Source organism: Pseudonaja textilis, chromosome 3 (assembly GCF_049901715.1).
Source record: "Pseudonaja textilis isolate UNSWEBS1 chromosome 3, rPseTex1.2, whole genome shotgun sequence".
Taxonomy (NCBI): domain Eukaryota; kingdom Metazoa; phylum Chordata; class Lepidosauria; order Squamata; family Elapidae; genus Pseudonaja; species Pseudonaja textilis.
In genome coordinates, this window is record NC_141992.1 from 83,975,454 (window position 1) to 84,002,679 (window position 27,226).

General features: G+C 38.2%; 1 protein-coding gene across 3 annotated transcripts in view; it reads right to left on the bottom strand.

Moving 5' to 3' along the window:
* COL11A1 (collagen type XI alpha 1 chain) overlaps positions 1 to 27,226 on the bottom strand; it is a 269,505-nt gene that overhangs the window by 183,844 nt on the left and 58,435 nt on the right. For all 3 annotated transcript variants that reach the window (XM_087930269.1, XM_087930270.1, XM_087930268.1), the window contains exon 5: positions 13,153 to 13,281. In XM_087930269.1, coding sequence (XP_087786395.1) covers positions 13,153 to 13,281 — 129 coding nt within the window. The remainder of the gene's footprint in view (positions 1 to 13,152; positions 13,282 to 27,226) is intronic.

A 27,226-nucleotide genomic window follows, 5' to 3' on the forward strand; every position in this document is an offset into this window, starting at 1 on the left:
TGGGGTGTAGGCTGTTGAGGTGTGTGAGGAAGTTGTTCAGTTTTTCTTTCCCGTGTGGCCAGATTATGAAGGTGTCATCTATGTATCTGAGCCAGAGTTTGGGTTTGTGATCATATTTTTCTAGAGCTTGTGTTTCAAAGTGTTCCATGTAGAGGTTTGCGATGACAGGTGAGAGGAGGATCCCATGGGTGCTCCTTCTATTTGTTTGTATTTTTGTCCGTTGTAGGTGAAGTATGTATTGGATAGGCAGTGGTTGGTCAGATCTAGGATGTGCTTGGGGGGGGGGAGGGTTATATTTGTTTTGGATGGCTGTCAAGGCTTCTTTTATAGGCACTTGGGTGAAGAGGGATATGACATCGAAGTTCATTAATAGGTCGCTGTGTTGTAAGTTTTGTTTCTTTATGATCTCGATGAACTGCAATGAGTTTCTTTTGTGTGAGTTGATGGATTCTGCATAGTGCTGTAGTTGTTTGGCGAGAAATTTGGCTAGGTTTTGTAGAGGTGAGCCTATGGAGCTGACTATTTGTCTAAGTGGGGTTCCTTCTTTGTGTATCTTGGGGAGACCATAAATCTTAGGGCATCTGGATGATTTCTCTCTGGGTATGATTATTGGCTGGATTTCTTTGCTGATGGGGGAGGCTTTTATTTTGGATCTGGTGGTTTTTTCTAGGTAGGTGGTGGGGTCTGTGTTTAGGGGTTTGTATGTGGGGTCTTGGAGTAGAATGGTTAACTTGGTTTGGTAGTCAGATGTGTTCATAACCACTGTCGCGTTGCCCTTGTCTGCTGATAGGATTATTATGCTGGTGTCTTCTTTCAGGTTAAGTAGTGCAGCTTGTTCTTCTTTGGATAAGTTGCTTTTGGGTGGTTTGCTAGTGCAGAGGATGTTGGTGATTTCGTGTCTGATTCTTTTAGCATCATCAGGGTTGGTTTTGGTCAGGCTGGTTTCAATTCCGCATATGATGGTTTCTGGGGGATGTGTTTGGGAGCGACAGCAAAGTTGAATCCTTTCTAAAGGACATTGGTTTCGGCTTCGGTGAGGATCTTATCTGAGATGTTGTGCACTGTTTGTTTCATGTGTGGCTGTGAGGGGGGAGGAGTTTGTTTCTGGCATTGTTGTAGTTTGTTGGTGTGTGTGTCTGTCTTGAGGATAGTCTGTGTTTAGGCTCTCCAGACAGCGAGTTGTTTGGATTTGTCCAAAGGTGTGGGGTGAATCTTGTTGCTGAGTCTGAGGTGAAGTGTGAGGAGATCTTTGTTGATTTGGTCTAGGAGGAATCTTTTTGTGTGAAGTTCATTTCTAATTAGGGCCAATACTGTTCTTTTTAGGATGCGTTTGGTGGCTGCTGTGTTGGTGTGGAATTTCAATTGGAAGCTTATGGGGATTAAATTTTGATCTTGGCAGTTGTGTAGTAATGCGAGGTCACATAAAATGGAAGCTCTTTGGACCTCAAGTTTTTCATAAGTCCTGGTCAGATGGTGGGTTTCCTCCCCGTAGAAGTGCAATATTTTTTTTCTGAGGTTTTCATGGGTATTTGTATGTGGATCTTTGGTTATTCAGGTTTTTTCCCACGTAAAATTGGAAGTATCTAGACGACGTTTCGATGAAGTTTCATTCATCATCTTCAGGCTTGTGTCTTCGGCTTTGTGCTTCTCGGAGTAATGTGAGCTTGCAGCTGCTTCTTCTTTTTAACTGCTAGTGGGGGTGTGCCTTGATTGGGTGGGGGCTTGGCTGTGTTCTGATTGGGTGGGAGTGTGTTCTGATTGGTTGAGGGGTTGGCTGTGTTCTGATTGGCTGGGGGTATGTTCTGTTCAGGTGGGGGCTTAGTTGTGCTCAGGTTAGTCTTAGTTGCCGGGGGATTTGAGCTGGTGAGCTGAGATCCTGTTGTTTGGCTTCACGTTCATGGTCGTGCCACATCTTCATGGTGGGCGTCAGTTCGCTTCATGTATGGGTCGGAGGCGTTTGAAGCGGGTAGTGATGCAGCTGCGGTACGGCTTCTGGTCCGTGGTCATGTCTCATCTTCTGTGTGGGTGTGAGTCTGCTTTCTATGTGGAAGTGTGGTGGTAGCATTTTGTGCGGCCCTCATGGGTGTGGGTCTGGTGTCATTCTTCATGTTAGGTACTCATTTGTTAATGAGGGCGGGTTTTCAAATGGCTGGTAGGCAGGAGGTATCATCTCGCTTATTCATGCTGTGTGGGCGTTTTTCTATCTCTATGGCTTCTCTGATTATTCTGTTTTTGAAGTGTTCGGTTTTGGCGATAGTTCTGGTATTTTTAAAGTCAATCTCATGTCCTGTGGCTTTGAGGTGTTGGACCAGGGAAGAGGTCAGTTCTTCTTTTGTGATTGAGTTATTGTGTTCTTCAATGCGTGCACTTATTCTTTTGTTAGTTTGTCCGATGTATGTGGTGGGACAGGTGGTGCGAGGGATTTCGTATACTCCTTGGTTTTCTAACTCGATTTTGTCTTTAGGGTTTCTTAGGATGGTGGATATTTTTCTATTTGTGCAGAATGCTGTTTTAAGCTAAAGATGGATGCATTTTATTTTCTTGGAAAAAAAGATAGGCAGTTCTCCCTTCTAAAAATCTTTCACATACACACTCTCCACTTCCTAGTTCTCTGATAATAGTTGCTGAAAAGAAAAGCTTGAACAAGCAATTTGTGTTGGAATTTCTAACCTATGAGACAGCCAGAAGATTACTTCTGGAGCCTCTCCTGGCTAGCTGTTTCATTCTTAATCTTTTTTTTTTCTTCTCCTGGGAAAGGCAGAGAAAGAGCAGAAATATTATCCAAGACTTGTATTTGATCACAGATTACACTGGTCTTATAAAGTCATGTACACATACTACAAGGTCTGGTTGTTGAAATAGATACTTTCTGAACTTGTACCATTTCAGATGGCTGTTGTTACTGCTCATGTAACTGAATTGTCCTCTATACCAAAACTAGAATAATATAAATATAATTATATGCATACAAAAGTAAATTTCAGGAGAAGATAATATCTTTCCACCCAGAACAATTTGTCATCAAGGACTCCATGTTTATTTCTTTGCCAAGAGGAACACTAACCCAAATCACCCCACCCTTTCTATACTGAATTGGTACAGCCCAGAATAAACTTCATGAGTTCATTTGCCAAATATGAAAAATGGGCCTGAACTACTGCCAAGTTTATGAAAGGGTGACAGCAAAATACTGAACACATAATTGATGATTTGATTAAATGTACATACTAATATCTCATGAGAACTAGAGTGGACAATCTAGATATATTATATATTCATCCTACAATAAGGATGAAATTATATATCACAACCTCAACCATAAATTTCATTTGGAAACCATTTTAATGTTATCCAAAGTTTTTCTTTCACTAGTTTTTCTTTTAAAAAAATCATTTGCTAGTTTCACCACTTATTTAGGCACAAAGCAAATAAGAAAGAGGCCATTTGTGTCAATACTGTTTGGAGTAGTTATTCAGGGTAGTTACAGAATATCAGAGTTGGAAGGGACATTTGAGGTCCTCTAGTCCAACCCCCTGCTCAAGAAGGAGACATTTCACACAAGAGACTGTCCAATCTTTTCTTAAAAGCCTCCAGTGATGGAACACCCACAACTTCTGGAGGGAAATGGTTCCACAGATGAATTGTTCTCAATGTCACGAAATTTCTTATTTCTACATTTGTTTCTCTCCTTGATTAGTTTCCATCCATTGCTTCTTGTCCTGTTTTCAGGTGCTTTGGAGAATAGATTAGGTAGTGAACTTAATCTAATTTAAAGACCAGATTGTTTTACAAATGTATCTATCCATGGGGTCAACGGAAAAGGTTTGACTTAGAAATGGGGGAGTGGGGCAGGAGAAATCCTTCTCTCTCTAATCAGTTATTCTCTAGAGAAAAATAGAGGGATACTGATGTGATTTCCAATATTTTCTCTGACTCACAGCCAAACCAACAAACAAAAAAATCTTTCTGATCTCTAAGCTGTTTATTTCCAATTGATCAGATTGCATGGTCATTTACTTTCTCACTGTTCCACTGAGAAAAGCATTTTTTCTTAATTGGTTCTAGAAGATCATGAGTCAGGTGGAGAACAGAATAACAATCTAATCCAACATTATGGTCAAGCAGTAAACTCTATATTTCAGACAAATGTTTGTCCAATCACTTCTTAAAAACCTTCAATGTTGGAGCATCCACAAATTCTGGAGGCAAGTCACTCCTTTGATTAATTGTTCTCACTGACAGGAAATTTCTCCTTTGGTCTAGGTTGGATCTCTCTTTGATAAGTTTCCACCCATTGCTTCTTGTCCTACCTTCAGGTGCTTTGAAGAACCTTTGTAGTATTTGGTCCATTTCTTAGGAATTCAACATATGATTATTTTTTTTCTCCCAATGAAGTCAGTTTGATGATAGTTTCCCTTCTAGATGTGTGGACTTCAACTTTCAGAATTCTAGCCAGCATGGCCATGACTGGGACCTGTAGATTTGAAATCTACTTGGCTGGAGGGATACCCAGAGTAGGGAAAATTGAATTAGAGTACAGAATCTAAATGAGACTAATTTATACATTTCAATTAATGATTGCCTTACATGTCATATTATTGAGAGGCCCTTGGTGCTCTCTGAGCTTGCTTATTTATTGCAGGTAACAACACCAACAGCATGAAGATATTTCCCTTCATTTCAACCCTGAACTACAAATATTCTTTTACTGATGCCATATTATTCTCCATGGATTCTTACTTGACATGATACTAATCAGTAAAGGTTGCATACTTTATTTTTATGACAAATCTCACTTACATACTTAAGAAATCATTTTCCATCTCCAAATATTTATTCTGGTTATGTCTACCCACTCCCTCAAATTTTAGCAAACCAAGCATTTTTATAAGTGAATGCTTTCGGGCTAAATTCCTTACATTTAATGACATTATTCACAGTTACTATGAATTGCATAGACATACAAATATGCAGCTTATTCTTTTTAAAAACGTGTCTTTTCTATTTCAGTTGTTTTTATGAATAGTTTCTCAAAACATTTCATCTATTTGTATCTCCCTACCCCCCTTCCCCAGTGTTGGAGGATAAGGCGAACATGCTGATGAATTTCCATGTGGCTTTCTGCCAGCATTAATTCAGTGAATGAAGAAACTCAAGGACAATTCTCAAGGGTCACTACATTAATATAATTAAATGCATAGTACCAATATTATTTTTCAAAAGTAAAAGAATATTTTCTTTCTTTCACAAATACTAAGAAATGATAAATATTAAACTCATTCCAAATCCATTCCAAAGCATAACCCGGCACTAATTGGTTGTAAAAGTCAGTGGAATTAAACGTCAAAAACAATAAAATCTACTGAGACTATAGATGAAAACTTTAATGACTTTCCAATTTTAGACAATTTGGTCAGCCGTTATAAAAAAAGACGCAAGAATGTATATTAAGCAGATGCCTTAACTCAGTGTTTCACAACCTTGGCAAGTCTAAAATTTGTAGACTTCAGTTCCCAGAATTCCCCAGCCAAGCTGAGAACCCTGCTTTAACTAGTCAGTATAGCTACTATCAAGGTAATGATGACTTTTCTAGCTCAAGTATCTTTCTCCCCCAAAAGGCATAGAGGAAAACTTGGAAGAGAAGCCTAGGGAATGGGGTGAGGGGTAAGGGAATGCATGGAAGGAACACTTATTGGGGAAAATTCAATCTAAAACTGTAATAGAAATAGTAATCATAAGAAAGAAGTATCTTGTTACCTATGCAATTAGCAATCAATTATCATCCAGTGAGCAATAATCAAGAACAAGCAAGAAGGATCAAATGAAGAAATGGCAATAAAACAGCTATATCATCACTAAAGGATTTAGCAAAGTTACGCAATGACAGCCTTTTGCTGTTTATTTGCTTTGCGCCATGGTGGTGCAGTAGTTAGAATGCAGTACTGCAGGCTAATTCTGTTGACTGCCATCTGCCAGCAGTTCGGCAGTTCACATCTCACCAGCTCAAGGTTGACTCAGCCTTCCATCCTTCCAAGGTGGGTAAAATGAGAACCCAGATAGTTGAGGGGAATATGCTGACTCTATATAAGCCACTTACAGAGGGTTGTAAAGCGTTATGAAGTGGTATATAAGTCTAAGGGCTATTGCTATTGCTGACTGCATGAAAAGATCAAAATGAAGTGGCTTTCAATGTTGTTGGTAGGTTCAAATATCTTCCTCCCTAATGTTATTTGCATTAACTTAGAATAATCATCAAGAAGTTGTATACTGAGGTAGATTGGTATCTGAGAAAACATTCATTCCCAAATCCTTGAGCATACCAGTAACAGGAGTTTTGATCTTATTGACAAGTATTCCATTTGTTAAAGAAGCAGTTGTGGATGAAAATGATTCCTATGATCTGAAAAGCAACAATCATAGTTTCAGGCAAAAGTCAAGAACCCTAGAGGCCCAGCCTGGATCTAGATTGAACTTAAAGGACAGAGTGTCCAAAGTGAGTTGAAATCCAGGGGAAAATAACTTTTTTTTTTGTAAAATGTCTGAAGTTACAACAGGTTTAGGTCCAACTGGTAAAGATCCATTTGTAATGATTATTGCATATGGGCAAGTGTTTTTATACAAGTTCAGGAATGAAATGAATAAATCCTTGCATTGCTTGATGTAATATAATCTTTCCACTGTGAATTCATGCCTCCTTTTACCAGAGAGGAGCACATTTGTATTATACAACTTAGTCATTATGCAGCTCCAGTGGAAATGACTGTTTTCTTCATTAACTGCATTCTAGAAGCATCAGCTCACGGCTAAAAAATAAATAAATAAGGAGGAAACTGACTTATGTGACATATTCTGAGTAAGAAACGAAATCTGTTTTTGTACTGGACCTGTATTTTTTTTCTAAAATCCCCGAAAATAAAATAATATTCTGATGTAGTAATCAACTTCTGAGCTTGAAGCAATACTGAGAGAGGAGTTTATTTAATCCTTCCTAAAGGAAGAAATAAGGTAATGATAAATGAATGGATCAATTAAACTATCTCAAACAGGCAACACTGGTATGGAAGTTGACGAAGAAAAAAGAGTGATCCATTTCCAGCATCTACTAATGATTGACATACCCCTTGCCCCTCCCTCCCCCAAATGTTACTGCAAATATGTTTAATATGAATACATACATTTTTAAAGCAATTCTAACATTATGATTTCCATTGAGAACGTTCTTAATCCATATTGCCCAGATCAATCTGTACATGCCTATTTGCTTGCTTGCTATATAGAACATTTATATAGTTGCCCATCTTTCAACAACTCTGGGTGGCTCCTGGTCAGAATCTGTCCTTATAATAGCAATAGCAATAGCACTTAGACTTATATACTGCTTTATAGTGCTTTACAGCCCTCTCTAAACGGTTTACAGAATCAGCATATTGCCCCCAACAATTTGGGTCCTCATTTTACCCACCTGGGAGGGATGGAAAGCTGAGTCAACCTTGAGCCTGGAGGGATTTGAACTGCCAAACTGTAGGCAGCTGGCTGCAGAAGTAGCTTGCAGTACTGCATTCTAACCACTGCGCCACAGAGGCTCCTGTTGCAAACCTCAAAAAATTCAAGTCCCAGTTAGGATCTCCTATTTATATTACAAATGTAAATGAAAGTTGGCACTTGAACATGTTTAATGATTCATCTATCAATGAATCATTGCAACAAATATCTCAAATCCAAAGGAGGCTGATTTTCACATCCTACTATATGCACTATTAAAAGTTTTGCTAAATGGCAAAGGTGGTAATGAAGGACCTAGGGAAGCACTGAACAATTTTTCTACATCCTAACTTGAATGGATGGTATTAATATAATCCCAAAGAAGAAGCAACTGTTTTAGGGTTTGCTGTCAGAGTAAGGTATCTTACGATGTAGAAATCCTATTTCAAGACTGTAAACTAAATGTTGCTGACTTCTGGAAATATTATTGATTCTGACAATCTCTGGTTGGAGTTCACTGAATTGGGTTTCCGCTAGTCTGACCAAAGACAGAATAAGAGAGTTGGAGGTCTTTTAGTCCAACCCGCTCCTTAAGCAGGAAACCCTATACCAGTGCCTCCTCAACCTTCAGGGCACTAGGGACCGGTTCTGTGGAGAGAAGTTTTCCGTGGACTGTAGGGGGTGTGGTTTCACGTGCTGCCTGCATCCCATGGATGGAACTTTGCTTATTTGTGTGGCCCTATTTCTGGCATACTACAGCCCAGTGTTAGTCCATGGCCTGGAGGTTGGGGACCCCTGCCCTATTCCATTTCAGACAGGAGTTGTCTTATCTCTTCTTAAAAACCTCCAGTGCTGGAGTTCCCACAATTTCTGGAGGCAAGTTGTTCCCCTAAATAACTGTTCTCACTGTCAGGAAATTTCTCCTTAGTTCTAGGTTAGGGGTTTTTTTTAATAGTATTTTTAGTATTTATTTGATTTATCAATCGCTTACAAGATACAGGTATAAGAATAAATATAGTTTTGAATACATGAGATAGATACTTCTAAGAAAAAAAAAGCAATAGGACAGGGACAGTGGGCAGGATTGGTGCGCTTATGCATTCCCCCCTACAGGCCTCTTAGGAAGGGGGTGAGGTCAATAGTAGACAGTCTAAGGTTAAAGTTTTTGGGGTTTGGGGAAGAAACCACAGAGTCAGGTAGAGTATTCCAAACATTGACCACTCTGTTGCTAAAGTTGTATTTTCTGCAGTCAACTTTGGTGCGGTTAACCTTGAGTTTATATCTATTCTGTGATCTTGTATTGTTATGATTAAAACTGAACTATTCACTTGCAGGTAGGACATTGCAATGTATGATTTTATATACTATATTTAGATTGGACCGGAGGCAGAGTAGTCCTAGGTTTTCTAGGTCTAGAATTTCAAGTCTGGTGACATAAGGTATTCTGCAATGAGCAGAGGAGTGGAGAACTCTCTTTCCTTAAGATATCCTTAAGATATTTCCCTGCCATAATGCACATAACGTACATGACATCATCCAGTGCATTTAGTCTTAAAAATGACAAGCTGAGTGTTGAGGTTTTCCCATCCTCCACATTGCCCCAGTGAAGGAATTCCAAAGCATTTCTGAAAGAAAGGGCCCTTTCTACATTGCTGCATGTAATTTGACTCAAAGGCACAAATTGTTACGTTAAATAATTTGAGGTTAGAAGAGGTCAGTTCCCAAAGACTGTACAAGAATCAAAGGTTACTGAAATATTTATGGATGACATTGTTGTAATTGCTTTCAGGAAATACGCTGAAATGCTGCCTTAACTAGACCGTTTTATTATCTTTACTAAGGATAATATATCTAATTCATGCACATCCTTTGTGTCAGATATTAAAAGGGTGTCTCATATGATCTGTGTCTCTAAGGAAAAACAACCCTGATAAGGCAGCAGGATTTGGGAGAAAAGGAAAAGTACATTAATGAGGAGAAAAAGTGCAAGAAGTCCTTTAGAAAATATAGCTAGACTTCCTTCGCTTCTTCCTTCCATAAAACATTTTTAATTTAAACATACGTTTGCTTTCTTTCAGATGTCCCCTGCAACTAGGCCCAAGCCAAAACAAATGAAACAGACTTCCCTTTGGAGATCAGTTTCTTCAGTCAAGGTATTGAGGTTTATTGAGTGGTGGAATTATGTTCCAAATAAAGAATTGAAGCCTTATGTTTACGAGGCATTTTCAACCTTGCTTACATGCATATACATCTTCCAATCCAGCTCGAAGAAGGCCAGAATGTACATTATTGGACCAATTTTTTTCCCATCTCTGACTTCCAAGTTGGGACTCTGGTGATATGATTTGTCTTGACTTAGTTTAATGCAAAGAACAATGCAAAAAGGATGTTTATAAAAGTCAGTACTGAGAGTTTTCAAAACCTTCAAAAGAAGAGACAGAGCTTCAACTCTTAAGGCACATTCAAAATTATAATACAGATAGTCCTTGACTTATGAGCTCAGCTGGGGCAAGAATTTCCATTGCTATGTATGGAGGTTGATTAATTGAGTGACACCTACTGTTACAACTTTTTCTCCTGTGGTTGAATGCCTCAAACGGTTAAGCAAATCTCTGCAGTAAATCCAGATTTCTCTGTTGACTTTCCTTGTTGGAAATGTGCCAAGAAGGTCATTAATGGCCATCACATGACCTGGCACATTGCAACCGTTGCAAATACATGCCAATAGCCATCACCTGAATTTTAATCACATGACCATGGTGATGCTGTAATGGTTGCGAGGACCAGTTGTAATTCAATTTTTTCACTGCAACTTCTAACAGATGCTAAATGAATGATTGTAATTCGAGGACTACTTAGTAACAGAAACAGTAGAACACCTGGTGTTCCTTTGATTTTATAAGCTCACAAATAGGTTGTAGATATGGAGCTCAATCTAATCCTCAGATATATTGCTGTCAATTCTTTTGCCTATATTTATTTAGCTACAGTTCAGGGACCGGCATTCTCCAATGGGGAATGCCAACAGATAAAGGTTCATGTGAAGTATCTTCTTTTCTTGATGCCCACTTTTATTTTAAAGATCTTCCTGAGCAAACATGAAATATTTGAATGGAAAACTTTTTCACCTGCCCAGTCTTTCCATGATTTTTCTCTGCCTACGTCAGTGCTACTCTGCCTTAATTATGGTTTTCATTTTTAAAAATTAGTTTTATTATTTTGTCTGGATTGCATTTTTATTGCATAGATTATGATATATCTGTTAATAAAAGGGAGAATAGGCATGTCATAAATAATAATGAGATTACTAGAGGATTACTAAATCCTTCAGATACTAAAACCTAACGCATGGTATGAATGCTAATTTTTAAGCAACAAAACCTGAACGTGTGAACAGAATAGTAGGAACAGATTGTATAGCAAACTTAAATCACTGCACACTCTTAAGATATTTTGAATATTAAACACAGACTGTTGAATAGCTCAAAAGATTAGCCTCCTATCACAAGCAATGAAGCTTCTAATTCAGTCTAGAGCAGTCCCAACTTTTCATCATCATAATAATCAATACTACAAAATAGAAATTTTACATTTAAATTCTTTGTGGCTCCTGAGGAGTCGAAAGAGAGCAGGTCATAGAGATGTACAAAATGAATCAATGTCATAATTTGAAAATGCAAATTCTCTTTCTCTTTTGAGGTTTAAAGATATTACTGCTTGTTGCTTTGAACACCTGTTCAAAAATATTTCTTAAACACATTTGAAATATAAATTTTAAATATTAATTTTTTTTTAAAATGTCAAAATATATTTTTAAATCTCAAAATTAAGGTTCATAAAATTGACAGGTTGCAAAATCAGTTAATCACAATCAGAATTGCTGTAAACAACAATACAAAGAAGTGATAATGTTTCTATTTTTCTTAGGCCAACTGTAATATTCTATGAGTATTCACATGGAGAAAAAGCATAGGTTATTGGAAAATTTCATACACTGCATGAAAAAAATCCTCCCATCAATCCAATTCCAATCCAAATTTTAGATTTTGGATAAAATTATCTCTGGATAAAGAGAAAATTTAGTATTTGTGGTCTTAATTGCTTCCATTGTAAAAATCTTTTTCACTATTCACCTTTCTCTCATCTTTGACCTGTGGGCTAATGGGAAACACTGTAGAAATAAATATAAGATTTCATGGACAGAGTAGACAGGCAGACAGACAGACAGATGGGAAGGAAGGAAAGTCCACCCTCACTAAAATCTGCCACCCATGACTTCAGAGATAAAGCAAGCAGTGTGCATATTTAGCCTTAAATATAAACACAAATGCAATCAAACCTACTCAGATTGGATATACAGTAGGCTGAACTCCAAACTAGTTAAAGAATCTATCATAAACATCTAACTAGTATGTTGTAATCAATGGGGTTATCAGATAGCAATTTTTCAAAATCCTCTATGCATCTAATAAACTTAGCCATAGCCTTATTTCACAAATGTGTTAGCCTTTTAAACAACTATAGAATGTCAAGTTGGAATAGCATTTGCAACTAGCATTTTTCTATCTTTTCCAGTTCTTATTTTGTAAGATTGGAGATTTTGTTTAGGGCTTAGTGGGACTGTTTTGGGAAAAATCAGTATTGTTTTTTTTTTTAAATATACCATGACAAAATCCAGAAACGGAGCAGGAATTAAATCAATGTATGCCTATGGGAAGACTCTGTAAAATGTTAAAGAAGCCAGAGAGGTTGTCTGGAAGTCAGCTTGCAACAGGAAGAATGCACAGGCGAGATTCAAAGTTACTCCTAGCTTCCCTTTTGCGTATGTGTTTTTTGTTTTGCTGCTCTGTGGCACAATGGCCCAAGCAGTCATATCTCCCTGCTAATCCCATGGGGGAGAGGGCATCCCCCTCAGGCAATTCCCTCATTTGAAAAGATAGCAGAAAAGAAAATGGCTGATCCCCTTGTTCCCATCTCTACTTTTTGGTAAACAAAAAGAGAGAAGCAACCTAAGACTAAGGAGAATTTTCCTAAAAGTGAGACCAATCAACCAATGGAACAGCTTGTCTTCAGAATCTGCGGGTGCTCCATCACCAAAGCCTTTCAAAAAGAGTGGGGGAAGTACACACCATTAAAACAATGCAGAAAACTTAAAACAACCATTCCCTTTTTTGAAAAAAAAAGTCAACCCCAAAGCAAACGAGAGGGAACTAAGAGCAGTCGCTCATGCTGATTGAAAGCCTGGGCATGCTGCCAAAAGCCACATGCATTCTTCCTGCTAGTGCTTTCTAAACTTTTCTTTCTACTATATGAGATAGTTCCATTTCACTGACAAGTATGGCATCTCAATCATATTTGAAAATGCCTGTGAAAGACTTGGGAGCCTCTCCTTCGGTAAGCTGGCCTCAGCTAAGAGAACATATTCTTGTTTCCTTGTTATTTCCAGCATTCCAATGTCCCATAAAAATTACATTTCTGTCCATTTAAATGAAGGAGGGTCTTGAATTTATTCCGAAAAGCAGCCTTATGCATGTACGACAGGATAGACATCTCACACTCAGAGTGGGAGGCATTTAGCTCCAGGCCACTCTTCCATAATAGCATGAATGCAGCATACCTGCTAAAGTATAATAAATCTATTTTTTTTAAAAAAAATGACGTGTTGCTTACTTCCTCCACTTGAGGTTCTTGAGCCTGGGGAGCATTGGGCACAGGAGAATCACAGTCTGGGCTGTAGTGCTCACAGTAATCATAGGCTGCTCTGGGATCACCAACAATCAGCATCTGCTGGATATCACCCTGCCAAGGAAACATAAGATTATAAATTAGCAACCATTACAGGTCATGGGGTGTAATGAAAAGGAATCCTTCTTCTTTACAAAACAAGCTCGGTTAAGTGAGATGCACCTAATATGGGTTTAATTATTCTGCGGGCACCTGTTAATTTATTTGAGTAATATATCTCTTGTCTGTTGTGGCTCCAGCACAGCTTGTTAATAGCTTTGTTACAAACAAATAAGGAGATTTATAGCAAGAGGAAGTCATTTTGGGGCAAGAGCCAAACGCTTTTAAACCCTTATGTACAAAGGGATTGCACGAATCATAAACAGAGGCTGAAACTACCTTGTTGTGATGTAATAGATGGAAACAATGCTATTCATATATTACCAGGCCATAATGACAGTTCTGATGGCTCCTTCCATAACGACTTTCATAAAGTTCAGAGTTTAAATAGTAATGACACAAAGTATATACATTTATTGCTAATGAAAAGTAGTAGCATGTTGAATAACTGACCGCATGGACTCAGTAAAGTTAATAATCTCTGTCTGGGAATTTAGAGAGTTGCAGTCCACTCCATCTGGAAGAGTGCATTTTGCAAGGCACTGAAGACTTGGTTATTTCCCCAGACAGTTGGATCAAGTGGATAGATGAGTTCTGTTATTGATGTGTTCTTCTCTGAGTGGGGCTATTGTTTATCCTTGGGCTAAACTGGGAGTTCTTCGTTGTAGGTTTTTCTGTGATTTGTAAACCACCCACAGTCACTTATGTGAGATGGACAGTGATATAAATCATAGAAACCAATATTTCTCAACCTTGGCCAGTTTGGAGATGCGTGGACTTCAATTCCCATAATTCCCCAGCCTTCATGGCTGGTTGAGGGAACTTTGGGAATTGAAGTCCACTCATCTGCAAACTGCCATGGTTGAGAAATACTGATATAAGAAAACAAATAGGTAGTTAACTACAATTCCTAACAGCCATAATTTTGGTTCCCAATAACATGACCCACGTAAATACATGCAGGGAGTTAGGTAAGATCACATATCTCTTGCCTTTTCTTTCTTTAGTTCAATAGGCAACTTTTCCAGAGCTTCTGAGAGCATGGAGAGAGTATTCCATGGGTATTTCTATACACATACAGGTACTAAACAGATTTTCAACTGTAAATATAGAAACTGACTTGTACATCATCTGAATGTACAAGTTTACACAATGCATCAAACCAAGGCAGCTGGTGGGACAAAACACAATTGCCTAAGTTTTTAAAACACGGTAAGTCAGAAATCACTATACTGTAGTCAGATTCTCATAATACATTAAGCCAAAGCAACAAAGAACATTATGATTAATTAATTAATTAAATTTATATAGCTGTCCATCACGCAATATTTGATTCTGGATGGCATACAATACGCAGTAAAAAAAGAACACACATACAAAATATTATTTTATATTCCTATGTAAAAGAATACATACATACATACATACATACATACATACATACATACATACATACATATTTCTGACCAAAGATAGATAGATAGAGATAGAGATAGATATATGGTATTCAGAGAGAGAGATATATGGTATTCAGCTTTGTTCGGGTATTTTCGCACGTCATTATAGTTGTGCTTTTAAAGTTGTAGCAACGTTTCGGCAGAATCTCATCTGCCATCATCAGGCTTCTGTATTGTGTTCGTCTGTGAGTCAGACTTTTACACCTGTTTCAGTTTTAAATTTGGAGCTAGCCTACTGCTGTGCCAGAATGTTTTTTTCTTCATCCTGATTGGTTGGGAATCTTGGTCTGTGTTTATTGGTCTTGGAGTTTGCTGTGTTCTGCTTGATTGGTGTTTCTAATATCTTCTGTCTGTCTTGTGGCTTTTTTTGTCTTGATTGGCTGGCAACATTTGTTCCTGTATTGGAGGCTTTTAGTGCAGCTTGGCTCCGAGTAAATGAACAGCTATCATTTATTAGGAAGCTAGGTTTCATCTGGGTGCCTGGTTGGGGTGTGTTTGAGCTGGAGGTATCAGGGGGGATCTGTTTGTGCCCAGGTGTTTGCCTGGCTTGTGGTGTAGATATTTTTTTGTTTGTGAGTGCAGGATTCCAAATAATTGAAAGTCTGGTGGAATCATCTCTTCTATTCATGCTTTCAGGTCTTTTTTCAATCTCTATGGCTTCTCTGATAATTCTGTGGCTGGGGTTTTCTATAGCGGCTAGGGTTTTGGTGCCATTGAAGTTGATGCTGTGACCTGTGGCTTTCATGTGTTGGACTAATGAGGAAGTGTGTTCCAGGTTTTTGACTGCATTTTTGTGTTCATCTAGGTGGGTACTTATTCTTCTATTGGTCTGTCCAATGTATGTGGCAGGGCATGATGCACAGGGGACTTCATATATGCCTTGGTTTTCCAGGTCAATTTTATCTTTGGGGTTTCTAAGGATGGCTGCTATCTTTCTGTCTGTTTGGAAGGCAGTCTTGATGTGATGCCTGTGTAGTATCTTACTGATTTTGTCTGTAGTACTTCTTGTGTAGGGCAGGACAGGTGTTCCACAGGTCTGTTCATCTTCTAGGTCTCCATTATGTCTCAGTGTGTTTTTGTGGATCAAGCTGGTGATTTTGCTTTTGTGGAAGCCGTTAGCTGTCAGTACTTTAGTCAGGGTGCATAGTTCAGTCTTTATGTGTGTCTTGTCTGCCAGGCGTTTGGTTCTGGTGATTAGTGTTTTGGCCATGGAGTTTATCTGTGCTGGGTGGTGGTGGGATTGGGCGTTGAGGTAGCGGTTGGTATGTGTTTTCTTCTGCTATATGGTGTGTCCTAGTGTGCCATCTGTTTTTTTGTAGATTAGTACATCTAGGAATGGTAGTTGAACTTAACTGTTAAATTCTGTGGTGCATAGTGGCTAATAGTTGCAATCAGAAGTTCTTATTTCAAAGCTATTGTTTTTAAATGAATTAACAAGGCTTTGGGAGATATTTCTCCTGTTCAACAGATTTGAATCTAAACTAGTCAAGGGTGGAGCTTCACTAAATAAATTATGGTACTTATGGAATTTTTCTCCTTTTTCTGCAACATTTACTGCTTCTCATCCCCCTCAAACTTGCTTGAGGCAATATAAACTATAAGCTAGTCCTTGGAATTCAGTTGTGATAATTCAGAATTCTGACTGTTGCATTCCTAATGAGAATGGGAGCTTATAGTCAGGTAAGCTATGCCAATAGGTTTTTGTATTGAAATCAAACAAACATGCTTAATAAATACAACACTAGGAAGTATGATAGAGCATAAGTTGCTATCTCTTATTCAACCTGCCTTCAGCTCCCTTTCAAAGAGCAGTAAAAATGATTAATAGTTCCCCTAATGTTAGTCAAGTTACTAATGAAGATTCTATTTGCCTACTAAAAAACAATGAAAGAATCAATCCCCATATTCTGATGACTTGTTTTGCATTTAATCCTCTAGTTAATCGAGCGTAAAGAAGATTAATACTTTAATCTTATTTTACTTACAGTGGTGCAATTGACTCACAGTTATTCTCATTACCCTCTCCCGTATTTGGATCTTATAATCTAATAATTATCCAGAAGCAATAGACAATATTTTGAAGTCACCCTTAGGTTTCTTTAACTTTAATTACCTTCGCTTATGAATATTGCTTTGGCTGTTCAAAACTGATTACTTGAACAGAGTAATTCTTTTCTCACACACAAATTCATCCATAGTCAGATCTTACTACAATAAACCACATGAATGAAAACCAACTTTACTTGAACGTTTCATCTTTTTTAGAACAAAGAGTTGAGGGCTTATATATATTTTAGTCATTGGGATCTAAATGAAATTCCCGAGGCATTATCCAACATCTTTTTAAAAACTTCCAAAACTGGAAGTTTTTAAAAAGATGTTGGATAACCATTTGTCTGAAGTGGTGTAGGGTTTCCTGCCTAGGCAGGGGGGTGGACTAGAAGACCTCCAAGGTCCCTTCCACTTTGTTTTTCTATTCTATTTAAGACATTATACCCTGATCCCTAAAGCTGAAGCTCAAATACTTTGGCCATCAAATGAGAAGAGAAGACTCATTGGAAAAGATCCTGTTATTCAGAAAGACTGAAGGCAAAAGGAGAGGGGGATAGTAGAGGATGAGATGGTTAGACACTGTCATTGATGTTGTGGACATAAGTTTGGGCAGATTCCGAGAGACATTTGTTGAACAAGATGTAGTTTACTGAGAATGCTAATTACTGAGTTCACACATCTCCATGAGCAAAAGAGAACATGTTATAGTTTAATGTAATGTGTGATTACCCGGGGCATGGCACAAAGCCAACACAGTCACATAAGTCCTGTCATGCCCCTGGTGGAGACTGACTCTGAGGGAGAGGAGGAACAGCTGACAGAGAGTGGAAGTGTGGCTCCGGAGGTTGTGGAGGAGGTTGGGAAAGGGCAGAGGCCAGCTGAGCAGGCAGAGCAGGACCCAGGCCCACCCCTTATCCATCCTCGGGTACACAGGGAGGAGAGGATAACAGAGAGACATGGTCTTCTCAGGAGGAGAGGGTGATGATCCTCTTCATGGAATGCAGGTGTGACAACTGCATAAGAGTTTGGACCTGAATATTGGCAAACGCTGGAAACAAAGCATGTTTTATTTTGGTCTGAAGTTATCTTGGTTGGCATCCTTCCAACAGACTGTGCCTTGTTACCTCCTTGAATGTGGTAAATACTTCTCCTGTTCCGTTGTGGAAATTTTGTCATTATACTTTGTTTGGGTTTTTATTTCACCTCTATCTGCTCTTTAAGTTCAGACTGTTTTGCTATCTTTTGAAGACTATTTTTGAGTACGTTTTATCTCCAACTGAGTATTATTGAACAGTGGGGCCAAGTTGGAGGCATTAAATGACATTTATTTACATTTTGGATTTTGTTACGTTTGTGTTACACTCTGGGTCATTACAAGTCCCTTTAATGCTTCCAACTTGGCCCCCAATGTCCAGGTTACCTTTGGCTGGAGAAAAATCTCTCCCAAGAACAGTCTTTAAATGGAGGAAATTCAGTCCGAAAACAAAGTACATACAAACTGTAAATAAAAATCCACACAAACCGTGTTGCAGTAATTAACTTGACAGGGCAAGATAAGGAATTGCAGACTTGAAAGCCCAGAAAAACACACACAGATGCCAGGAACCCAGATAAGCCTCGACAATACCAGACAACTCATGATTTGCTCTCAACGATTTGCTCTGCGCAGCCTCCCTTTTTAAACACTATGTTCCCAAGTGCGGCTAATGAAGGGAATCAGGGCCCTTTCCTTCCCCATAAGCCATGCAACTCACGTTGCTCCCTTCTCCATTCCTCCCTGCGTGCCCTAGGATGAAGAGGGGGTGGGCCTGGATCTTCCTCCAAATTCTTCTCCCTTGCTCTACCTCTTCCCTGCTCTGCCCAGCCAGACTTTGCCCTTCCCCAGTTTCTTCGACAGCCAACAGAGCCACACTCCCACTCCCTGTCAGCTGCTTGGCCTCCCCCTCAGAATCAGATTCCGATGGGTGCATGACACAATGTGTGAAACCAATCACTGAAGGGCAGGGGTGGGATCCGACAGGGTTAACTACTGGTTTGGTGATTTACGAGTTTTGGTGATTTACGATGTGCTTTCCTGCATGCTGTGCGCATGCCTGTAAATCGTCATCAGCCTGGTGCCTGGACAGCTGAGCAGTGCTGCGTGCCGAGAAGCAGCCTTTGAAAAAGTACTTTTTTCCTGCTTTTTTAACTGCAGCTGTGCCTTGCACAGCAGCTGAAGTTGAAAACACAAGAAATAAAGGTCAGGTAAGAGCCCAGGTGGGTGGATGGGCAAAAACATCAGCAGACATAGAACTGGTTCTATGTCTGCTGCTCTTCAGAGCTACCGGTTCTACAGAGGTGGACAGAACCGGTAGAAACCCACCCCTGCTGAAGAGTGACCACTGAAGCAACTTCCAGTGCACTATTAGAATTTTCTGTCCCCAATAGGGAAACATTTGATGACTTCCCTTGTTCTTCTGTAATCAGATTACATTATTGCATGTGTCAAAAAGCCCCAATCTTTTCTATTATTATTTTTACCATGCTTGAACTACTTTAAGTACAACATCACTACATACTTTTTAAAAATCAAAATGCCCACTGAGAATTGAAACATATATTAACAATGAGATATTACTTTCTGTGCATGCAGATAAATGAATTCTGGAGTATTTTTCCTCAGGTATTCAAAATGAATTCTGTGTATTCTATGCATTTTTTCATTGCAGTAAAGATAGCTGAGGAATAACATCTAAATCAAACAGAATTTCTTCCTAGAAACACTAATAGTCATCAACATTGCAAAAATTAGATGTATTCATTTATATCTAGGGGCACTAAAACTGATTAACAAGAATTAACCCAGCTGTGCATCAAACAAAACTATGAGGGTGAACAATACTTTTATTACAGTCAGACAAAATGTGAATTGAAGCATTGTCTGAATTAAAATGAAGAAATCATAATTTTCTAAACACTATTATATATTGAGTAAATCATTTGTGGAGTTATTTTCTGTGTTCTATGAAAATTCCCTATTGCAGAAATTGCAACATTCTCATGCAGGTTGTATTTACTCTTACGATATAGTATACTACGTATCAGCTACTCTGAGTATTCCATACAACATCTGAAATCTTCTTATGAACCTTCCAGATGTATTATAAGCACTTGTAAACCAGGAATTTTAAGCATCCATTCTGTTATTATTATGCTTCATCGCAGTCAACCAGATGTTGAGACTGGATTTGGCATTTTATCCACCTATCAAGTCTTTCCCAAGGAGCTGGGATAGGCAGATGTTGTTTGATGGTGCTAAAGGCCTCACCACAGGATGTCAGCTGTTCCAAGTAATGCTGCCTTTTGCAATTGACTAGTGATGATTTTGTTAATGCTGATGATGTCCAAGTGATGCTTCAGTTGTTTTAGCATTGCATCAAAATTCCAAGGCAGATTATTGTTGGTACTATCTCTGCTTTTCTTTGCCACAGTCATTCTATTGCTGTTTTCAGGTTGTTTCTTTTTCTTTTTTCTTTTGCTTATTATTATTGTTCATCATACAGTCAGCCAGATATTTAGACTGCATTTGGCATTTTCATCCACCTTCCCAAGGACCTGGTATGGGCAAGTGTTGTTCATAGTGTTAAATGTATCATCACAAGATGTAAGTTTTTCCAAGTAAAGCTGCCTTTTTGCAAAATTATTATTATTAAATTCATAAAATGATCATAAATTATTATCAATAAAATTATAAAATAACATTAACCTAACTACTGTAATAAATTTTGTGACAGCAGCTGATGAGGAATTAATCATAAGTGAGGCTGGGAGGTTAGTATTCTTCGGCAGCCTTTCCTTTTTCTTGTGAAATTTGATGATCCAATTCCTGTTTTATACATATACTGTAGCAACTTTTAAAATGCCTGTAGCAACTACAAGCCAAACCTAAAACAGATTCCAGCCTCTGGAAATGCTCACCCTAAAGTAAACTTCCACAGCCTACATTAAGAGGTGAGAAGGAGGTAAGCTGAAAAGAAAAGAAAAATGCTATAGTTATATGCTTTCTGGAGAGCTATAATAAAACATGACAAAAACGGAATCTCTCCCTTATTCATTTTTTCACAATTTTAGATTTTTCTTCAAAGGTTGTTCACAGAACTCTAAAATGGAAAGAAGTATCTCCAATAGTAAATAGGAATCTGGGAAAGAGTGCTTCCCAAACTTTGAAAAAAAGAGAGTATGATTCCAAATCTTGGGAAAATAGTTTTGTGGTTGTTTGCAAGGGATTTTGTGCAGAGTAAGAGATTCAGTATTAGTGAAGTAATAATCTTATCTTTGAAAAAATTAAAAGTAAAAAGTTGCCTAAATTAATTCCCATAACCCGCTGTATAGCTCTGTATAGTTTTTCTTTTCTTCTGAGCAGATCAAAGCAAAGCAGAATCAGGGTCACAAGAATTCAGAACCAAAGAGAAAAAGAATGAATTTTACTATAAACAGAACAAAGACAGCACTTTTAATGCTGTCACTGTCTCTTCCTCTGCCCCAATCCCTTTGGATCATACTCAGCCTCCTTCCATGGTCTTTAAGGAGAGAGAACAAAGCAAAGATCCTGAAGAACTCCACTTTGATTGCTTCTTATGGACATCATTCTTGTTCATAGAAGAATACGCTGAGGTGTTCATATCCATCAACATTTGCTCTGAATCAGCTAGTGGAAGATCAGCCTTCCTTCCTTCCTTCCTTCCTTCCTCTCTCTCTCCCCCCCTTCTTGATTTTTATCCCACCTTTCTTACTTTATAAGTAACTCAAGAGAGGGAACATGCCTAATACTCCTTTTTCCTCCTATTTTCCCTACAACTATAGTATGATGTGGGCTGGGCTGAGGGAGAGGAACTCAACCAAGGTCACTCAGTTGGCTTTCATGCCTGTGGCAAGACTGGAACTCAGAGTCTCCTGGTTTTTAGTCTGGTGCCTTTACCACTAAACCAAACTGGCTTAATAAATTAATTATATTTAGGAGAGCCTGATGAGGTGAAGTTGCTTGGGTTTCTTTTTTCTTTCTTTTTTTTTGTTTCTGGTGTTTACTGCATTTACAAATGTGGAATTCTGGCAAAAGCTTGTTCTTGCTAGATCATGTGTTTGCATGAAGCAAGTACAGGGCCTTTTTATGGTTTGGCACTATGGAGAGAAAAGTACTTAAAGCTGCTGCTGTTTTGCTGTCCACCACTTTCAGGATCTTCTTTCTAACAGTGGAACCACAGAAAGGAACCACAGAAAATGGAAACAGTTAACAACCATTTACATTCAAGGGCAACTATGCAAAGGTCATTTTCTGAGACTTAAGAACTGGGTGGTGTAGCTATTTTGTCTGTGAGAATAATATTGTATTAGGTGATTGTTCAACCCTAATTCTTTTTCTTTCAGTTGATGTAATATTTTTAAAGAGTTCCAAACTTTATCCAACAATCCGGTTTATTGTGGATGTAGCTACCATTTCCCACATGTAATCCAGAAGTGTGAAACTTTTTGAAACAGATTGATTCATTTTGGGGGAGAGCAAGGGCCCCACAGTGAAGTGATGGGGCTAAGCAAGTGGGGCATTACATTACCCCTTATTTAACTTTGGCAGCGGATCATAAGGCATCACCTTCTTTCTAAATTTATATTCAGCCTCTTATACTACTTTTTAATTCCTGTCTCAAAATGATCCTAATCTTAGTCTCATTATTTCACTGTGCTCCTTGACTTTCTAGAACTACTGGTAAGTGCTACTAGAACATGGGGATCATTTGCAACTATTAAAGTAGTGTAATCGGTATGAATGCAGAGTCTGAGGTTTTGTCATATTTATTATTCCTGGTTCATATTTTCAAGTAATGCCCTATCTGTGGTTGGGAGCAACTTGCAGATTTAGGATTCTATATGATGGCTGATCCTGAAAAAAGTGAAGTACAGTCATAATTGGTGGTAATTAAACCACCAAGACATTGTTGGTCATCACAGTGAGGAGGAGGAAGAGGCTTGTTCATATTTATTTATATCCCTTCATTATTATTTTTACAAATAATTCAAAGCAGCAAACATACCTAATACTCCATATTCCTCCTATTTTCCCCATAACAAAAGCCTCATGAGGTATGTTGGACTGACAGGCCCAGTTACCTAGCTGGCTTTCATGGCTAAGGAACTACAGCTCACTGTCTCCCACTTTCTAGCCTGGTACCATAACCATTAAATCAAATTGGCTCTCTCTATTGTTATCCAGGAAGTGTCTATGCAGTCACCAGGAATCAAACTTGATTCAAGAATATCTTTAACCTCATGCCATTTACACTGAAACAATACAATCTTCTGTGAAACTTATGATGCACACAAATCTATCGTTTCAACAATATTTGTGGGGTATGAACATAAGTGCCAGAACCCTACCTCTTTAAAACCCCAATTCCCTCATTGACCAAATTCCTTCCAAGAAAGGATGTGAATGGTGTGGTGGCCTAAGGAAGCTTTTCTTTTAATTTCAGAAAGTCACATAGCATGAATTATAGGATACCATTGTTAGGCAGGTCAGCAGAAGGACATGTTGCCACAGCACTCAAAATATGCTTCGAAATGAGAAAGTAGTTAATAAAGGGCTACCAAAAGCACCTTCCCCAAACCCCTTCAGAGCTACATCACTAAATTAGGTGGCTTTGGAAATTCTACACTTCATCCCCGTGAACAGTAAAACATACTCTTGCATATCATTTAAGCAGCACTGACCTTAAATTATTTGAGAAAGGAGGAGTTGGGGAAAGCAGGCTACATTATGAGCTTGCTCAGTCTAATAATGTATTGCAACAAACATACTGTTATCATAGTTACTATTATCCTTCATAGTGTCATAGCGATGACAATATTCTCTATTGGGATAGATAAATAATATTGGGAAGATAGTGCAAAGTCTCTGACATCAGCAGTGTTTTATCATAAGTAGAAGCTATGACATATATGTGGAAAGCCAAAGGACTAAACAATCAGTTTGCCTCAGCTCTTGATAAATAACTGCACAGAAAAACAGATTCAGTGGTTCCATGGTATAAAAATACTGCAAATTCAGTCAGATAACCAGTGAAGGAAGCTTTTGGGGGAAACAAAATATTATCTCACCAATTCAGATGGCAATATTCTTACTCACTGGAATATGATGCCCATCAGTCAAAAATTATATTTTTCACTGTCAGTATTATGCCACCTACTTAGAATCAAACTTTCCCCTTTTCTCATTTTGAGCAAAGCCAAAGAATACTTCCTGCAGATGTAGAAATGGATAGCCCACAACCAGAAGTGTTTGGCATTTGATTTTATGCAAAATTATTTAAGTGCAGCCATGATGAGCAATTTCAAGAGCTCTCATCTCCCATCCATCCCATTTAGGTTCTTCTGAGTTTGATGTAGTCAGAGAAGTGCTTTTCAGCATGAGAACTACCCTCTGTAAATTACCTTTAAACAGAGGAAGTTTGCAGCTAGTAATAAAGAAAATACAGTATCTTTGGCAGAATCCAGGGCAAATGACTGGTTTCATACCTAAAGTCATTAACTGACCCAGATCAATGCCTACAATCATTTCTCAAAATTTTTTGATACTTATATTTGAAATCTTTCTTCTAGATTAACAAGTGTCAAACTTGATCGCGTTACGTAACGTATCATGATGTATTGTGATTTTTTTGCTTGTGGAGGTGGGGTGGGTGTGGCCTGCACATGACACATCCAGCCTGGGCTGTCAGTTTGACATCCTGGTTCTAGATGGTAAGGCTTTTAGAAACATCATTCCATTGATGATGCTAAGTATCCATAACATTATGAGATATAACAAATATTTTATACAACCAGATCTGATCTTTCATCTTAGGGAAAAGAGGTTTACAGTAGCAAAACTACCAAGTTTGATATCAGTGGTCTCACTATTAGAAAACCAAGAATGAAGCTATACTAGCAGAAGAAGTATCTAATTTTTTTAAAAAGCTTCTGGGAAGATGCCAAGAACTTTCTAATTAGTTTTTTGATAATAAAACCATGGACTGAAAATTACAATAGTCTAGACAGCCTGGCCATCATTATTATAGATTTTGGAGTATACTGCTGCTGAATTCATTTAATATTCCTCTGCAAAACGAGGGAAGCTGACAATTTCCAGAAACCTTAAACAACATATTCCACTACACAATGTTCAGTTCTAAACTCTGAACTCATCAAGAGAGAGTTTTACAGCATGTACCTGCCAGATTTCTCAAATGTTATAAAAGCAGTAAATGGTGAAAATAAAATGGCCTGTGCACCAGAATGTGCACAGAAATCACTAACACTAAGTACTTGGTAGCTGAATTCCCAATGCTGGATTCAAATCAGAAGCCAGTGTTTTGAACACACAGCAGAAAAGAAATGTAAAGTAGATAGAAAGAATACTTTTTTTCCTCCTGACCCTCTGATTTCCTTTCTGATGACTAAGAATCATTTTCTGAGCTTTCTCCAATTTCTATTTTCTCTTTTAATGAATTGTCTCCAGACCTACTTCACTACAGAAATTAGGGCAAAATTATGACTGTTCAGTAAGGCTAATTCTTGAAGTATTATTATTTCCACTCTTAAATTTATTTGGGGATGGTTAGGGAAAAGAAACACTGAGTTTATCATGTTGCCTATGGCAATCAGTATATTGATCAAGATATTGAACCAAATATTTAGGTTCATGAGGGAGGTTTTTTTGCAAACTTTATGTACATTTTTTGTTCTACTTATAAAAAAAATGAGGCTAAATCACATTTGAAGGAAGAGGCTAATACCTTAGAGAAGGTCTCTTTTGAAACTTCTACCACTTTTCTAAAAGAAAAAATGCACAGTCCTATTTCTTAGAAAAGAAAAGTTTTGGTGGTATAAAAATGGGATGAAAGGAAAGATACATCCATCTCCAAAGGTTGGTGATTTAAGAATTAATCATAATATCTATAGATATTTATAAGTGTAAAGTAAGGGAAGCTGATTTACTTTTTATAAACAACTTCAGCAATTTCATTTTATAATCTATAATATATGTAATACACACACACACACACACACACATATGTATGGTATTCAGCTTTGTTCAGGTATTTTCCCACGTCATTATAGTTGTGCTTTTAAAGTTGTAGCAACGTTTTGGCAGAATCTCATCTGCCATCATCAGGCTTGTGTATTGTGAACGTTGCTACAACTTTAAAAGCACAACGTTAATGACGTGGGAAAATACCCATGTGTAGATGGTCCTCGATTTACAGCTGTAATGGAGCCTACCCAAGGTTGCTGATTGGACCCAATTTTACATTTTTGCAACAAGTGTCAGAGTCATTAAGTGAACCCATGGTGGGTTCATTTTTGTCAAAAACTGGAAGTAAACAGTGCTTTTTTGGAAGGGGGATGGAGCGACATAAATTTCAGTCACATAACTAAAGGATGCACAAATGGCTATAAATGCAGGCTGGTTGCTGAGCATCTGAAATTCAGTGACATGTCTTGGGGAGAGGGGGGGATTAGAACTTTGAAACCAGGTAATAAATATCTTTTGGTGGTCTGTTGTTAAATGACCAGTTATAAGTTGAGGACTTCCTGAACTTCCTTTTTAAGAATGATTCAGAAGGTAGTGACCCACTTGGCATACTTAATTATGGTCATTTATCAAGGACTACCTATATTAGAATTTCTAGCTGAGAATATAACTCTCAATTCACATAAAAATATACAGGGTAAAGTGAACACTTCTGAATGTGGAGGACACGAGAACAAATATTTTCTTTAAAAAACAGTGCATCTAGTTTTAAAAGTCTGGATTTGAGAAGGTAGTTGCTGTGATGACCCAGAGTATATCAGAAATATAACAAAACCCAAAATGTAACTAAAAGTCCTTTAATGCCTTCAACTTGGCTTCACTGTTTAATTGTTCACAGTGGAGGAGTAAACTATTTTCAAAATAACATTTCAAAGGCAAGAAACACAGTTCACATTCAAAGAGCCAAAAACGAAGCAAAAAACAAAAACAAACCGCACTGAGTAAAGTTCCTAGGCAGACCAGGATAGAAAATTGCCAATTTCAGGAAGATAGCCAGATACAGAGCATTGGAAGAACACTAACCCAAATAAACCTTCTTTAGGAATAAAACACTAATTCGTCTCCAGGGTCCAAACTCTTATGCAAATCTCCCACCTGTAACCCATGAAGAGGATCAAGGCCCTCTCCTCCCTAATAGACCACGTTTTACCCTGATCCTCTCCTCCCTGCATGCTCTAGGATGGATAGGAGATGGGCCTGGGTCCTCCTCTGACTACTCAGCCAGCCTCTGCCCTTCCCCAGCCTCCTCCACCACCTCTGAAGCCACACTTCCATTCCCTGTTGGCTG